This window comes from Pleurodeles waltl, chromosome 8 (assembly GCF_031143425.1).
Source record: "Pleurodeles waltl isolate 20211129_DDA chromosome 8, aPleWal1.hap1.20221129, whole genome shotgun sequence".
NCBI classification, from domain to species: Eukaryota; Metazoa; Chordata; class Amphibia; order Caudata; family Salamandridae; genus Pleurodeles; species Pleurodeles waltl.
Window position 1 is genome coordinate 1404326877 of NC_090447.1, and position 17056 is coordinate 1404343932.

A 17056-nucleotide genomic window follows, 5' to 3' on the forward strand; every position below is an offset into this window, starting at 1 on the left:
TAGGAGTGATCCCTTTCCTACCTAAGCTATTTTGGCGCACAGCATACTAAGCTCTTATCCGCCCTTCAGGTTACCCCCCTTGGGAAGACATCATCCCCCATACCTGAACAAGGAAGCCTGTGGTCTAGAGAGACGCTGTCCACATAGAGGCCAGGGATTCAGTAGTCTAAGCAAGCAGCTGTTGCAAAGAGTTTCAGCAAAGAGTTTCAGCAATCAGCATGCAGTCTTGGTCATCTGGCTGGAATCTCCCTCTAACGTGTACGGGACAAAGAAGTGTTTTTATAATAAAACTGTTGATATTCTAAGAAAGTGCACAATGGTAGGCCTAGTTGTCTAAAATATGGCTAAATAACTATACAACAGGTTCAAATCCATCAGTAGATTTAAGCGAGCTTCACCTACCTAAGTGATACCTTGCATTATGGGGCACAAACTGGAACATGCTCGTTGACTCATAGCTTTCCTTTTCCTTTAAGTGAATTAAAATGACTTTAATAAAGTGTAGGAACTGGTTAGTTTCAAGAAAGCTCACTCTATTTCTGGTGAATCGATTTTCTTACAACTCAACTTCCGATAAGGTCTGAACATGCCCTTTAAAAGACCCACATCAAAATGGCTCTTTCAGATTGTGATTTTGATTGCCCAATATTGAAATAATGTAAAGACTCCAAAGTTAACTTCTAATTTCTGAATTGCGATCGTCTCCATCACTTCCAGTTCGGTGCTAGCATCGGAAGTGTTGCATGACTTTGCCAACATATTGCTGCTTGTAATATCCTGAAGTTCTTCCCTGTTATCAAAATGGAGAAGCAAACTTTTTACTTAAAGTATGAGCATTACATTAGAGTCCTTGTTCAAACCACTGCCAAACTTCTGTTTGTAGCCAGCTCAAAGAGGCCTCCTGTAAATTATTTTCCAAATGTTGTTGTAGGGTATTTAGCACACATGCGCTTAAACAGATTTTGTAGCACTGAAGGTGAGAACTCCAGTAACTCATCAGATTTAACAGGCTTTTTAGAAAAGCCAAGACTTCAAATGTTTTGAAAACTGATAGGAGATTGTATCAACTCCTAGCCAGGTCCAGAGGCAGTACTGAAATAAACTACACCCCCTTTCACTGGAAACCTTTATGCACATTTAGTGGCTGTACCCACACACTATAATACATATTGTGCTGAAGTGCTAAACAAAATATAATACTATGTTCTTTCTTTTGATTCTCCTCTGCCCCGCCACACTTTTTAATAGCGCACCACATGTGCGATATGGTAGCTAGCCAATACCTCTATCAATATGCACTTGCCTGCTTTAGTTAAACTAACAAATTAAGAGAGAAACGCTTAAAGGGCCTAAATTTAAGAATTCCATTTGAAATAAAGTGAGTACAAACAAGATCATGAAATCTTAGTAGTTTGCTTGTTCTAGTGTATATTTTGATGATTTATGAAAAGTACGCAGCAGCTTATGCTATCATCTTTGTGAAATCTGAGGCCAGAGAAACACGTGTCCCTTTCCTGATAAATTGTTTTCCCCTCTTAAAGATCGGTCATTCAGATCATGAGTATGCTTAGGGCATTGATGATCTGAGTGATTATGGGTGTTTGTGTTTCCGAAATGTTGTCTAGTCTCTTAGGTTCGCACTAGGACCAAGGGCCAGATGTATCATGAAGGCCTTTTGCGATTCGGAAATAGCGATTTTTAAGAAATCGCTATTTCCAACTCGCAACATGCCATGTATCACATTTGCGAATCGGTAATAGCGATTTCTTAAAAATCGCAAATGCTATTACCGAATCGCAAATTTCGATACCGGCCCCATTCGCACCTATGTGCCTAAATCTGCAAATTTTTTGCATTTCCAAAATTGCGATTTCTTAACTAGAAATCGCAACTTTGGAAATGCAAAACCCCAGGGTGCTGGGGGCCTAAGGCCCCCTCTGCTGCACCCCAAAATTATTTTTTTCACCATGTAAGGTGCACAAATGCCAAAAGGGGCATGTGTGCTTTACATTTTAAATGCATTTTTAAAATTTGCACATGGTTACCACCAAGTTCAACTTGGTGGTAAATAGCGATTCCTAAATGCCCAAATCGCATTTAGGAATTGCTTCATACATGTGCTAAGGAATCGCAAATAAGGATTCCTTATTTGCGATTTCTTATTTAGAGAGTCACATTTTGCGACTCTCTAAACAGGGTCGCAATTTTAAGGAATGGCTCTTTTAGCGATTCCTTAAAATTGCGTTCAGAATGTGTTTCTTACATTCTGAAATGGCATTTTGCATTCGCAAATGGGCATTCGCACCGTTTGCGAATGCAAAATGCTTTCATGCATCTGGCCCCAAATGTCTTATTCTTCAGTGATTAATATTGGGAACCATTTTGTCCACTTTTTATTATTCAGATGTATCTAGTGCATATGTCTGAAACACCATGATTTACCTATACCTCCTGCTGAGAAACGTTAACGGTTTCCTGAAAAATAATCTGGTATCGGAGGATGGACTGTCTTAGAAATGTTCTTTGATTTCCCCAATTTCAAAGAACGTAAAGTTGTGCACAGGTTTGTGCTGTAGAATTGATCTCTTTTACACAGGCACCAATCTAGATTGGAGTGGTTTGGTGTAGCCCATCCGTAGTTTTTTTTTCTCCATCCAAGTGTATACTCACAATAAATTTTTTATCAGTGTCACAATTAGGTTAGTCTTGGGAAAATTATATGTTGCTTTTTGGCTCATGTGAAGGGATGCCCAGTGATGTGTATTTGGGATTTGCCACTGACAGCTGCTATCAAAGACTCTCTCTGTTTTGGATAATCTTGTCACCAGGAGCCAGGTGGAAAAGAGTTCAAATGTGTATTGGGTAGTGTTCAGTGTAACCCTGTTAAGTTAAAGTGAGAAATTGGAGCAAGTATTGGCAAAGCCAGTCAGCTTGCACTTAACAGAAGGGTTCAGATTTATTGTTAGGATACAGTTAACTGCTTTGCAGATCTAAGATGTTGTTACCAATGTCTCAAGACAACGGATGTAAGAGGAAGCAATGCGAAGGTGAGGGTTGAAAGTAGGCTGACCCAAACAAGAGTTTCTAAAGTATTATATGTAATATTTCTGTTGAGACAGCTAAAGCGGTCTGTGGAAGAGACCCCAAAATAGTCATGGTGTTCAAATCAGTGTACCACAAAAGTCTGAACAAAAAATGTGAAGAAGAACTCTCAGTACAATGAATAATTCTCCGGGTTGGGTAATGTGATGAAGTATTGCTAGTCGCTGTCAGAAAAGAGACTGAACTTCAGTAGTAATTTTTCACCACTAGACGGCACCATAAACAGATGTAAAAACAAAGCCTTGTCTCAAGCACTCTTGTCAAGAGTAAAACATCTAAATTGAAAAAATCCTGAAACATTAAAAAAAATCCGACAATCAGGAAGAATACTCTGCAATGTGATGTTGTGTATAGCGGACGTAGATTCTTTAGAACTGTTGACACCTGACCCACTCAGTTCAAAAGAAAAGAACCAATGGGTGGAATGGTACTTGCCTTGTTTCTGTGCTCAATGAAAAGGGTAGCTAAAGAGAATAACTTTCTTTCACTGTCCTGTTCTGCCTGAGGAGAGTTGAACGCAAAGTTGTAACATAATTTCCCATGAAGAGAGTTCATGAACTTTAGCTTCTTTGTGATTATTAATTAAATTGTTTTTTTTAAAGCATTTCATTGGATAATCGTCCATTCTATAAATTACCTAAGCAATTGAAGAGCAATACTAAGAAGGTGTTGGGGATGGGAAAACTCCTCTGCATGGTAAAAGACATATACCCCTGCCCTTAGTGCCCATCTGTACTGTTGTCTGGATCCCTAATGCTAAGTTTTGTAGCCATAACCAAACCCAGATCATGCATGTGCGCCATGACATAGGTCTGTCTCACAGAGTGGTCTTGTTGGGCTGGAAGGGGGTGCCCAAAACATTACCCTCATAACGTGGAAGGCTCCCGCCTCCACCAAGACTTAACAAGCAGGAGCGCGGTGGTGGCAGCATACTGTGTAGTGATCAGTGGGAGCGAACAGGTCCTTTTTTCCCTTTGTCACTGGAGTCAGGCCTACATGCTCACTCGCCTTTTTAAAGGTTCCTCTGCTGTGTGCTTAATTCACCCTTGGCCTACATCAGATAGGTGTTCAGTACTGCACAGTGCAGGAGGGGAGACTCTGTGCTGGATGTGTGTCCCTGGGAATGGTATAGTACAGATATAGAGTAGCCCTGTGCAGTTCAGGCATGGCTAGTGCATGACCTGAATGTGAGAAATGCATTACATAGGAGATGTAGTGCTGTGCAGTGCCTGCACAATAAAAGCATGTGCCAGGTGTATGAGTGCTTGCAACACGTACAATACATGAAGGGTGAAGTGTTGTGCAGTGCGCCCATGGTGTGTGCGCTGGCAGTGAGTCTGTTTTTTAAATAGCACACCATGGCACAATACAGAAAAGATACTGAGCAGTACACACTCTGATTGTGTGTGTCGGATGTATGTGTACCTGGAATTGCAGAATACATGAATTTGACAATAATGGACAGTATGTGTGCTGTGTATGTACAGTGAGCGTGTGTGTGCCTAAAATGGTACATCAAATGGAGGATCCTGAGTTCCATTTTGGGAAGCCTAGGCCTTCATGGCGAAGACACGAGAAGGTGCAGAATCCCCTCAGATTTATGTATTGCTGCATTCCTGTGAGATGGGTTCGACACATTGAAGAGAGGGAGATTGAAACTCCCCATGCACTTCAAAAATATGCTCTTTGATTAATTGATAGATCACAAGGAACGGGGACCCAGACACATCTCAGGAAGGCAATTGGTCTAATAAGGGACTCATAAAGAGTAGGGCTGGGAGCCCAGGATTAACCTTTTGATGCACATATCACTGTGGCTGACATCTAGATGTAAACTCTAGTCGGTCTTGGCCGGTTTTGTTGGTCTGTCAACTTCAAAGTCATTCCTCCTATGACAGACAGCCTTTCAAGAGGAAAAAGAGAGAAAAGTGTACATTTAAAAAACAAGCAGAACCCCAACATAAAACTTCAAAGAGCCAGACCCTAAATCCCAGTTGGTGCCTGGAAATGGACTATAACAAGGGGAGGTTGATATCCCAAAATGTGTCCTCTACCAAGCAGCCAGATTGGCTGCTTGAGAGAAGGAAGCTCTGCAAGACTTTTACCTGTGACCAGGCTGCAGGGCCACGGCCTGCTAGTCTCCCTGCTGGGTGAGGAGGCATCACCCAGAGAAACCAAGACCACCTGCCCTTGAGCAGCACAGCCTGTCTGATTGCCAAGGGCAGTGTGCCCTGTAAGTAAGAGGAGAGCATTGAAGGGAGTGAGGTCCAGTGGAGAGTCCACCTGAGAAGATTGTGCTCCAATCATGTTGCTCATAAACAGGAGTAATTTGGTAAACCTGTCCACTCCCGTAGGCCCCCTCCGTCCACCAGGAGAGGGCCACTGAGGACTGTGCTGTGCATCAGACACCAGTACTGCCTTGTTGCGCTGACCCTGTATTCCAGTGGCGGCCACCGCTAAAGTGATTGTGCTGACAAGCTTGCGAAGACTCATGCATGCCTTAGAGGCAACCCAGTATGGCAGAAGGGGCTGCCATGGTGTGGGTGGATGCTCTAGAGGAGTCTTTTATTTGCCTGCTAGTACCTCTGCAACCATTAAAGCCAGGAGGGGGATGCTGGTACTGAGTTTTGATAATTGTTGGGGCTGTTGCCCAAGAAAGTAGAAACTGCAACCTGCAGGTCAATCCTGTTAATCGAGATCTTCTGACCGACCCCAAGGACTTTGTATCTCTGATCACTGAGGAAACCGTATTGCTGCTCGGGAGAGAGCCTGTGCCAGCCATGTGTGCCGGTAGCACCTGACTTGTCCAAACGGGACCAGAGCTTGCAAGTGTCTGTGGTCGGGCACCCACTGAAATGCTGAATGCTTCTTGTTGCAGGAGCAGGTAAGACTTGAATCGGGCCTTCTGGGTCCCAGGGGACTTGCTGCTGAAGATGCTGAGACACTTTTGACTATTTCCTACGAGTCAAAGGGGGGAACTTTTGACCATGGCCTTCTAGTGAGCAATGGATGCAACCACCAGTGAATGGGAAATAACACTAACCTCATTGCTTGGAAGAGGATGAAGCAGGGATTTGGCAGACAAACACTAGTGCCTCGACTTACAGAGGATTGGATCGTTGCTTATGAATGTTATTATCTCTTTGAACTTGTAGAGCTAGAAATCAAATACTACTTTTTCATACAAAAATAATTATTTGATGGACATAGACTATTGACATTGCTGAGTGCACTTTGAAATATTAGCTGCGTTCACTAACCTGTATCTAAACTCATTCAGCCCCACTCCTGAGGAAGCATTTGACTGCTGCTCCACAGCTACCACTGAGAGTCAAGTGCAGAAGGGGTACTTGGCCCAGTTGTGTAGGATCCGTAGTAGGTCTGGCCCCTAGGCATCAAGAGAAAAAGGCCCTAACCGCCATGTTTGGGCCTAGTAGCCCTCCGTGCCCCTCTAAAAAGGGTTCTGACAAAAGGATAAAGGGTATCTTAAGAAGATGTGTTAGCAAAGGAGTAGACATGAGTGTGGCTAGTATCTGTTAAAACTTAAATCCCTTAAAAATGTAGTGAAAAAATGCTAAGTTCAAATCAACCTTTCATTGAAAGTTCAGTGGTGTATACGTTCCTTAACATTTGTACTTTGACATAAGATTTGGATGTGTATTTACAGATGTGTAAAATATTGTTGGAAAATATTGAATAGTTATAAATTATCACATACCTTTTGTTATAACATCAACAGTTTTCTGATTTACTATCTAAATCAGATCTGTTGCATTTACTACTTTTTTTGTAGTTTATTTAGGCTAAAACAAAACCACAAATTTCTGTTTACTTTTGTCAACTGACAAGTAGCACTTAGTTACACTAATAGTGAATCAAACTGTGAACAAATTGACCTATTTTTAAAAACTTACGGATTCGGTCAGTGAAAGTTTAACATCTGCAAGCGCGAGTAAACAATAGGAGATTGGAATAACAAGTATTTCCCTACAGCATGGTTTTTTTAAATGTATTTTGCTGGGTTAAACCCAAATTGATAAGGCTGTTCAAAGACCACTGAAATAAGTTTTGAAACACTGCACATTATCTCCTATCTCCTGACCACATAAAAAGAAAAACCTAGAGGTTGAAGTTATTTGTGCAGCTGGATGGATATGTTCTCTTATTCCCCCAGCTTGTTTGAATACGTGGTCCTATGTTTTTGTTCTTAAGTTTTGGTAGGGGGATTAAAATGTTGTGTTTTAAATTGCAATGTCATTTGTTACCAATTTCGTCTTGTAAGCTTGTTGCGACAATAAAATGTTTACATTAAAATACAGCTATTTTTATGTTGCAGCCACGTTGCCAAAGAGTAGCTCCTTCGGTAGATCCGGTTCGGGGTCCCAGCTAAACCCTAAACTACAAAAGGCGCAATCTTTAGATGTGGCAAGGTAAGTTTATTAACTGAACCGATTATCATGATTATATTGATTTTAATGCAGTTTTCATTAAATTTAACATGGCTTTATATAAAGCTAGCTGCAGGTTCAGAAGCCTAACAGGTCCAGTTATAGCATACTTTAAATCGTACTATGTTTTATTTATGCTCTTGTGACGGAGTAGGGTCCCTACATGAATCGTAAAGCGGACTCCCAATCTCAAGTTCATCAAAGGCGAGCTGTAGAATTGTGACCTCCACCTCAGCTCACATGACGATTATGTGTTTGCACTTGTAGGTATTTGTAGCACAGATTGAAATCCAGAGCTGGGCTCTCTGGGCTTGAGGGGCACACCATGTACATCCTACTTACCGAGCGCAACTATGGCAGCTTGCTAGCTATATAGGACTGATGGTGGTGGCAGGAAGAAGACTATAGTGGCAAGGGAGACCTTCTGGGAGAGATGCAGACTGACCTCTAATGTTAGACATCTCTGCTTGCAAGGGTGGGTGCAGGGAACAATGACATTTTAAACACCGCAAAATTTTATCTCAGTCCGAATACCCACATTCACTGGATCAGAGACGGCTTTGAGCCTCTATTCCATGTGGCAATGTGCCCCTACGTTAAGGTACCTTCCAAAACATCTGAAATACAATCAAATTAATTATTGAAGGGGCCCACTCAAAAACTGAGTTCTAGATCAATGGAAAAGGTTAAATTATTTGATTATTAAGTTGAAAAATTAGGCTGTTCGAGGGTGTGTGGCTGGAAGCTGGAGAAAATGTCTGCTGCCTAGAATGGCTCCTGCAGCCCCCTGCTTTAAACCTTTTAACATCCATGCAGTAATCAGATCCCCAGTGCCACTGCAACGTCTTATTAGAAGCGGTGATACCTGGGGACACCGATGAGCCGACTGCGACGTTCCTATGTTACCCATGGAGTAAAGGAAATTGACCGGGCCGGTGCAAACCAGGGCCTTGAGTGGGCGGTGTGGCCACGAAGGAGGAGAGAATGATTCTGCCAACTCGTCCAGATTCAACATATCCCCGAATATACGACCAGGGTGTGCCCTGCTTAGCCCACTGCAACACCTGCTGAAGCTGACATGGCTGATGACGGCTGCAGGATGAACATAGAGGAGCCCTTGTTCGCTGATGAGGCAGAGTGGGGAGACGAGGTACAGCCCCGGTCACTAGTGGTGGAGCAGCCACACTACCAGAGGGAGTGCCACTCTGACCAAGTAAGACCAGCCCACTGCACCCCCATGCCCCTTGCTTGTAGGCTGGAGTCTGTGACAGGCAGCACTTGACAGGACTGCAGGGGCCTGGGTTGAGATGGGCTCCAGTTACCTGGCGGAAACAACATTCCCCATTTGCAGGGACATGCAGTGGTGGGAGAACTGAGTTGTGGGTGTCCCGACTCCATTGCCCCACGAACAGGTCTTGGGGTGTGTACCCCCATGGCCTTGAAGTGACCCAATGGAGTGGGCCCCTTAGGTCATTGCATACCTCCCGATGACGGATTTAGGCGATATGTGATCGTCTCCCCCCCAGGCCTGCCACTGCAGATAGACCGAGTGTGACAAGCAATGTGATCTCTGTTGTGGCCATCGGATCCCGGACGAACCCATCCACGCCCACCATTGGGGGCCTGTCTTGGCCTGCGAAGGTTGGGCCTTTGTCGCATGAGTGGGGCAATGGCAACCTAGACCTTGGGCCATTATACAGAAGAATAGCCAGCTGGGCCAGTCGTGGGTACCCGATTCATGTGGAATAGTACTAACGCCGCCTGGCAGTGGTGGCCATAACTGCTATTGGGGGGAGCAGAGTGATATTTGGACAATTGAACAACTGCTGGCACGGATCATTGTGGACCAAGATCTTAAACTGCCTTTGACATAATCAATAATGACGGGCATTAAGTGGGTCCGAACCGTGCGCAAATTAAGCTGGAGAAATATTTGCTGCCTAGGGTGATCAGCGACAGTGCACCCACACTCGAAGATATTATGGCAGCAATCAACAATGTCTCTGCGGAAGTTACATTGCTCATAGCTGATCTCCATAACATGGGGACTAGATTTACTGAGGTTGAGGCTGTCGTTGCCACTCTCCAAACAGAAAATGCAATCCTGAAGACCCAAGTCATTGAGCTAAAGATGGCCAGACGGGTACTGGAGGACTGGATGGAAGACTTCGAGGGCCGCTCCAGATGGAACAGTGTCCAGGTTTAGAGAACCTGGAGAGATCGGAGGAACAGATGGTCAACCTCTTGGTTGAGGAGCTAATCCTTAAGAAATTACAGTCCAGAGGCCTCTCTAACTACTTTTCAGTGGAGCGGGCCCACCGAGTTCCTGGTTTTCCACTCAAGCTGGGAGCGAGAAATAAGATACTCAATGATTTTCCTAGCAAAGCTGAGAGTAGTGGTGGAGGTTAAGACCTGGTACTTCAAAAAGGCTGAAAATGCAGGGGATTAGTTAGAAGGCTGGAGGACAGTGACCAGCCCCACATCAGGGGCCCGAGTATGACGAGCGGAAAGGGCAACATATGGACCAGCTGGAGGGATCGGAGACATTGTCGTGACGGCATCCTACTTCACCTGAGCAGGGCACCTGAGAGGGTGCAGTGCGGTCTCTGAGTGAGTGATGCCAATGCAGCTTCACCCCTTAAAATGACGCAGCCCTGCATCTCCTCAAGACAACGTTCAGCTATGATCGCAAGTAGGGCTCAGTCTTCCTTTGAATGCAGTGCACTGATGGACAGGAAGTGGGGACAATCAATGACAATTCACTACGGTAACCATTTTATGGGGCTTTTAGTATTGGAGAAGCGGTGGGTGGATGTGGGCCAGGTGCTGGTAAAGACCACCCATTGTTGAAATAATGTGTTGGGGCACCAGGTACTAAGCAAAGTTGGAGGGGTGGACAGTGTCAAGTTTGCATGCAGGGAGGCAGGGCGTGGAATTAGTTGTGGGACGTTTGTTATGTTTGTATTAAGCTTTGCGTGTCAGTACTACTATACTGTGTCGCAACAGTGCTACTTCCTACCCTCAGTAAGGATTTACCGAACATTCATGGTCCATCTAGCATGACACAGGCCTTGAGGCACAAATGCTCTGACCACTGACTGGGATGTCTATCAAACTGCGCTTCTGGAATGTTAATGGAGTTGTTGATAAATACAAACACAGAAAGGTTTTGCAGTGTGTTTAGAGGCAAGCCCCTGACCTCGTTCTACTCCAGGAGACCCATCTCAAGGGAAACACTCAGCAAGCCCTAAATAGATGGGGGTATAAGATAGCAGCTCATGTGGGATTCACCACTGTATCCAGAGGGGTGGGCATTCTTGTCCTTAAAACTCTACCTTTAATAGTTCAACACACCTGGTTAGACCCACAAGGCAGATATGTAGCAATAGAGGGACTGTGGGGAGAAAAGCCAGTCAACATACTGTCAATTTAATTCCGCCACACCTCCATGACCTTACACTCCTAGAGTTGAGTGCCCTACTACTCTGTATGCCAGAGGGTATACTACTGATGGGGAGGAGGGGGGATGACTTTGAATTAGCATTAGATGACCAGTTAGATCTTTTGCTCCTGCGATCCGGCGGGGCCTTCTGCCTCTCGCTGGCAGACTTCCTGAGGGCCTTGGGACTGGTGGATATACGGTGCTTTCACACCAAAACTGCAAAGCAATACACCTTCCACTTGGGGGCACATTGAAGTCTCTCCCGTATTGGCTGTCTTTACCCTGGCACACATGGCCCTCAACTTTAGTGAACATCGTCACTTGTCTAGAGGGATTTCTGACCATTTGCCTATATGAGCAATATAGGTTCTCTTGGGTGGACTGCCCAGACGTGATTGTACATTAAATCCTTGGTATTGAAGGGTACTCCAAGTAAAAGAGGGTCTACTTTGATGAAAATGAGAGGTCTGTGGATTCTGTGACAACCAGATTGTGGTTGGCATATAAAACCGCAATAAAGGGCCAAGGCATTGCACTGATAACGGGCCATAAAGGCAAACTGGCACGACTAGAAATGCTCAGATGTTTAGTTTAACATCTAGAGGACAGACTTGTTACCCTGCCGGATGGGGACACTCAGCATCGCCTAAGCTGTAAACAGAAAGAGTAAAGAGACTTAGCTCTCAATGCCACCAAGAACAGCTATTGTGCAACACAACACCGCCTCAGAGGTTGGCAATAGAGCCGGGAAACTCCTGGCCTGGATTGATAAACCCGAAAGGGTGAGCCACTTGGTGTTGTAGATGCAGACTGACACTGGTGAGCGGGGTCAGAGTAAGCATGAGGTTGCAGCAGTTTGTTATGACTGCTATGCCCACTTATATTTGCCGGTCGCCACTCCTACAATGGCCGACTTGCACGAATTGCTTGCTGACATAAGACCCCAGAATGTCTGGTGAGCACAGAGACTAACTTGATGAAGACTTAACAAAGGAGGAAATTGCTAGGAAATACAGGACCTTAACTCTGGTAAGGCGATGGGCTGTAACGATATCCTTATGGAACTTTATAAGCTTATGGCATCCAAACTTGCTCCTTGCAAAATATTCATGGAAAGTCGTGACTCCGGTATACTTCCCAAATACCACTGGCAAGCTACTATAGTTGTTATATATAAGGAAAATAAACCACCAGATGATTGTGCCTCACATAGACCTATTTCACAGTTAAACGCAGAAGTTAAGATTTTAGCTAAACTTCTGGCCACTCAACTGCTGCAAGTAATTACACCCCTTATTCAACCTGACCATTTCTGGCTTTACGCCAGGACAGAACACTGCATGTAATATACGAATCCTTCATGGGATCTTGGGACAGACTGACTGTAGGAAGTTGGCTCTGTATGCACTATTTCAAAGTAAGGAATAGTATGCACAGAGTCCAAGGGTTCCCCTTAGAGGTAGAATAGTGGCAAAAAGAGATAATACTAATGCTCTATTTTGTGGTAGTGTGGTCGAGCAGTAGGCTTATCAAAGAAGTAGTGTTAAGCATTTGTTGTACATACACACAGGCAATAAATGAGGAACACACATTCAGAGACAATTCCGGCCAATAGGTTTTGTTATAGAAAAATATATTTTCTTAGTTTATTTTAAGAACCACCGGTTCAAATTCTACATGTAATATCATTTGAAAGGTATTGCAGGTAAGTACTTTAGGAACTTTGAATAATTACAATAGCATATATACTTTTCACATAAAACACAAATAGCTGTTTTAAAAGTGGACACAGTGCAATTTTCACAGTTCCTGGGGGAGGTAAAGTATTGTTAGTTCTTGCAGGTAAGTAAACCACCTACGGGGTTCAGATTTGGGTCCAAGGTAGCCCACCGTTGGGGGTTCAGAGCAACCCCAAAGTCACCACACCAGCAGCTCAGGGCCGGTCAGGTGCAGAGGTCAAAGAGGTGCCCAAAACACATAGGCTTCAATGGAGGTAAGGGAGTGCCCCGGTTCTAGTCTGCCAGCAGGTAAGTACCCGTGTCTTAGGAGGGCAGACCAGGGGGGTTTTGTAGGGCACCGGGGGGGACACGAGTCAGCACAAAAAGTACACCCTCAGCAGCGCGGGGGCGGCCGGGTGCAGAGTGTAAACACGCGTTGGTTTTCCAATGGTTTTCAATGAGAGACCAAGGGGTCTCTTCAGCGATGCAGGCAAGGGGGGGCTCCTCGGGGTAGCCACCACCTGGGCAAGGGAGAGGGCCTCCTGGGGGTCACTCCTGCACTGGAGTTCCGATCCTTCAGGTGCTGGGGGCTGGGGGTGCAGGGTCTTTTCCAGCCGTCGGGATGTTAGAGTCAGGCAGTCGCGGTCAGGGGGAGCCTCGGGATTCCCTCTGCAGGCGTCGCTGTGGGGGCTCAGGGGGGACAACTTTGGTTACTCACGGTCTTGGAGTCGCTGGAGGGTCCTCCCTGAGGTGTTGGTTCTCCACCAGTCGAGTCGGTGTCGCCGGGTGCACTGTTGCAAGTCTCACGCTTCTTGCGGGGATTTGCAGGGGTCTTTAAATCTGCTCCTCTGTAACAAAGTTGCAGTCTTTTTGGAACAGGGCCGCTGTCCTCGGGAGTTTCTAGTCTTTCTTGAAGCAGGGCAGTCCTCTGAGGATTCAGAGGTCGCTGGTCCTGGGGAAAGCGTCGCTGGAGCAGGTTTCTTTAGAAGGCAGGAGACAGGCCGGTAGGACTGGGGCCAAAGCAGTTAGTGTCTTCTGTTCTTCTTCTGCAGGGGTCTTTCAGCTCAGCAGTCCTCTTCTTCTTGTAGTTTCAGGAATCTAAATTCTTAGGTTCAGGGAAGCCCTTAAATACTAAATTTAAGGGCGTGTTTAGGTCTGGGGGGGTTAGTAGCCAATGGCTACTAGCCCTGAGGGTGGGTACACCCTCTTTGTGCCTCCTCCCAAGGGGAGGGGGTCACATTCCTATCCCTATTGGGGGAATCATCCATCTGCAAGATGGAGGATTTCTAAACGTTAGAGTCACTTCAGCTCAGGACACCTTAGGGGCTGTCCTGACTGGCCAGTGACTCCTCCTTGTTATTCTCATTATTTCCTCCGGCCTTGCCGCCAAAAGTGGGGCCGTGGCCGGAGGGGGCGGGCAACTCCACTAGCTGGAGTGTCCTGCGGTGCTGGAACAAAGGGGGTGAGCCTTTGAGGCTCACCGCCAGGTGTTACAGCTCCTGCCTGGGGGAGGTGATAGCATCTCCACCCAGTGCAGGCTTTGTTACTGGCCACAGAGTGACAAAGGCACTCTCCCCATGTGGCCAGCAACATGTCTCGGGGGTGGCAGGCTGCTGGAACCAGTCAGCCTACACAGATAGTCGGATACAGTTTCAGGGGGCACCTCTAAGGTGCCCTCTGGGGTGTAGTTTACAATAAAATGTACACTGGCATCAGTGTGCATTTATTGTGCTGAGAAGTTTGATACCAAACTTCTCTGTTTTCAGTGTAGCCATTATGGTGCTGTGGAGTTCGTGTTTGACAGACTCCCAGACCATATACTATTATGGCTACCCTGCACTTACAATGTCTAAGGTTTGGCTTAGACACTGTAGGGGCACAGTGCTCATGCACTGGTGCCCTCACCTATGGTATAGTGCACCCTGCCTTAGGGCTGTAAGGCCTGCTAGAGGGGTGACTTATCTATACTTGCATAGGCAGTGAGAGGCTGGCATGGCACCCTGAGGGGAGTGCCATGTCGACTTACTCATTTTGTTCTCACCAGCACACACAAGCTGGCAAGCAGTGTGTCTGTGCTGAGTGAGGGGTCTCCAGGGTGGCATAAGACATGCTGCACCCTTAGAGACCTTCCCTGGCATCAGGGCCCTTGGTACCAAGGGTACCAGTTACAAGGGACTTATCTGGATGCCAGGGTGTGCCAATTGTGTATACAAAAGTAGAGGTTAGGGAAAGAACACTGGTGCTGGGGCCTGGTTGGCAGGCCTCAGCACACTTTCAATTCAAAACATAGCATCAGCAAAGGCAAAAAGTCAGGGGGTAACCATGCCAAGGAGGCATTTCCTTACACTGACTTACTGCAGGAAGATGTAATGGAGCTGTTTAGACGCTAGGATGGCTTTTGATAGCATGGAATGGCCATATTTATTTGAGGTGCTCAGCAGGATGGGTTTTGGCCTGTAATTTCTGATCTGGATCAAGCTCCTATGTACTGGCCCAAGTTGCAGTCAGTGGAGGTCTGTCACCTGCATTTTACTTCCACTGTGGCACCCGACTGGTTTGCCCACTTTCGCCTTTAATCTTTGCCCTCATTTTAGTACCACTGGCAGCATGAATTGGACAGGACCCCTTGGCCTGTGGATAGGGAACAGGGAGGACAAGAATATCCCATTACACAGATGACATCTTGTTGTATGTGTCCGACCCAGGGAGGTTGCCATATGGGCTAGATTCTGGTTGGGACAGTTTAAAATCCTGCACAGGGCCTTTCTTTCATATACCATGTTGGCAAAAAAGTGGTAGACAATCAGTATTGGAGATGGTGTGGCCAAATAGGCTCTTAGCTCCATGTTGTATAGAGTTGCCCAATATTGCATGGCTATTGGAAGGCAGTACTCGATTGCATTAATGCTTTAGGTGGGCAGAATATGACATTTGATGCTAAATGGTGTCTCCTTAATATTTGAGATGAGTCTGATTTGGGATGCATGTGGACCGTATCTGGGTCAGCCTGGGACTTATGGTGGCAAAGAGTAATATTGTTTGACTCTGGTGGGGGCAAGTCACTGCCACAACTTAATGACTGGAAAACTGATATGGACTGGTGTATGTTGGAGGACAAAGTGATGTATGAAGGAAGGGGATGCCCCCTGTAAATGGATCAAGGTTTGGGGCTACTGCATCAATTATAGAGGGGATTTATGTACGATGGTGACTGAGCCTAGCCTTGATTCTACGCTGAGGGAGGGTATGGCCATGTGGATGGAAAATGGGCAGGCGGGGGAGATGGACCTGAAGATGCTTGGGGGACTAAGGAGTGAAAAATCCTTTGTTTCAATTATTACGACCATGGTAATGCACTGTGAAATGCCATAGTCTGTTTTCAGGATTACTGTGCTCTACTGACATATTTCTTAATAACAAGAATTGTTAAAAGGCTCTCAATTAAACCTATACAGAGAATGCATCGAAGTCCCAAAGGGGCAGCATGCCTAGTAGAACAGGAAAGTCTTCTAACTCATCCTCCAAATCAAGGGTTTTTATACATTATATTCAAATATGAAGTTACTGAATCTACAGACTCGATGTGAGCACGTGCAGCATTTCATCAGCAAATCCCCGCACATGAAAAATAAACATCACATTGCCTTAATAGCCAATCACAATCTCACCACATGAATAATTATTCAGCACCCTCTATGCTATTGTCAGAGATGCTAGAACAAATCCAGATAAATAAACAACAATGTTTCATGTGAATGTGAATGAATAGGCACACTGAACCAGCAGAAGTAACTTGGTAATGTATAAGGATGTGACTGAAAAGTTTGAGAGCAGAACAAAAATGACAGTGAAAATAAACCAATACGTAACAACTTTACTGTATGCTGTAGAGTTTGTGAGATGAGAAGGTTGATAGGAAGAAGAGAAAGTGGCAGGGTTAGCTTCCATCTTTGACAAGATTGCATTTTTGTGTAATCAGAAGCCTAGTTATCACGTTAGAAAAACACTTTGTAAATCTTTTTATTTAACACCAGGTGGCATACAATACATGTAAACAACAGAAATTTGACATGATAGTTAGTGAACGGGTGTGAATGCAAAGTCTTTTCAGGAACTTTTGCCCATGGATCCCTTCTAGTTCGCTTATACCGTCCCTCCTCCTGCCAAGAGTAAGATACCCAATCTCTACCTCCCTTATGGCTGTTTCCCTTCTCCGGTGCCCTCCTCCTGCTCTCGTGCCCTGGGTTGTGTACCATTGTCCCCATATCTTGTCCCATTTTAGTGGGCACTCCATGCTTTTGTAGAACACTCTCTTGGACCTGGAGCACCAGTCCATGTCCACCACC

The 17056-nt window shown here is 45.4% G+C and overlaps 1 protein-coding gene across 3 annotated transcripts in view; it reads left to right on the top strand.

Annotated features, from left to right (window-relative positions):
- ITSN1 (intersectin 1) overlaps positions 1-17056 on the top strand; it is a 1130286-nt gene that overhangs the window by 177764 nt on the left and 935466 nt on the right. For all 3 annotated transcript variants that reach the window (XM_069202488.1, XM_069202489.1, XM_069202490.1), the window contains exon 7: positions 7439-7532. In XM_069202488.1, coding sequence (XP_069058589.1) covers positions 7439-7532 — 94 coding nt within the window. The remainder of the gene's footprint in view (positions 1-7438; positions 7533-17056) is intronic.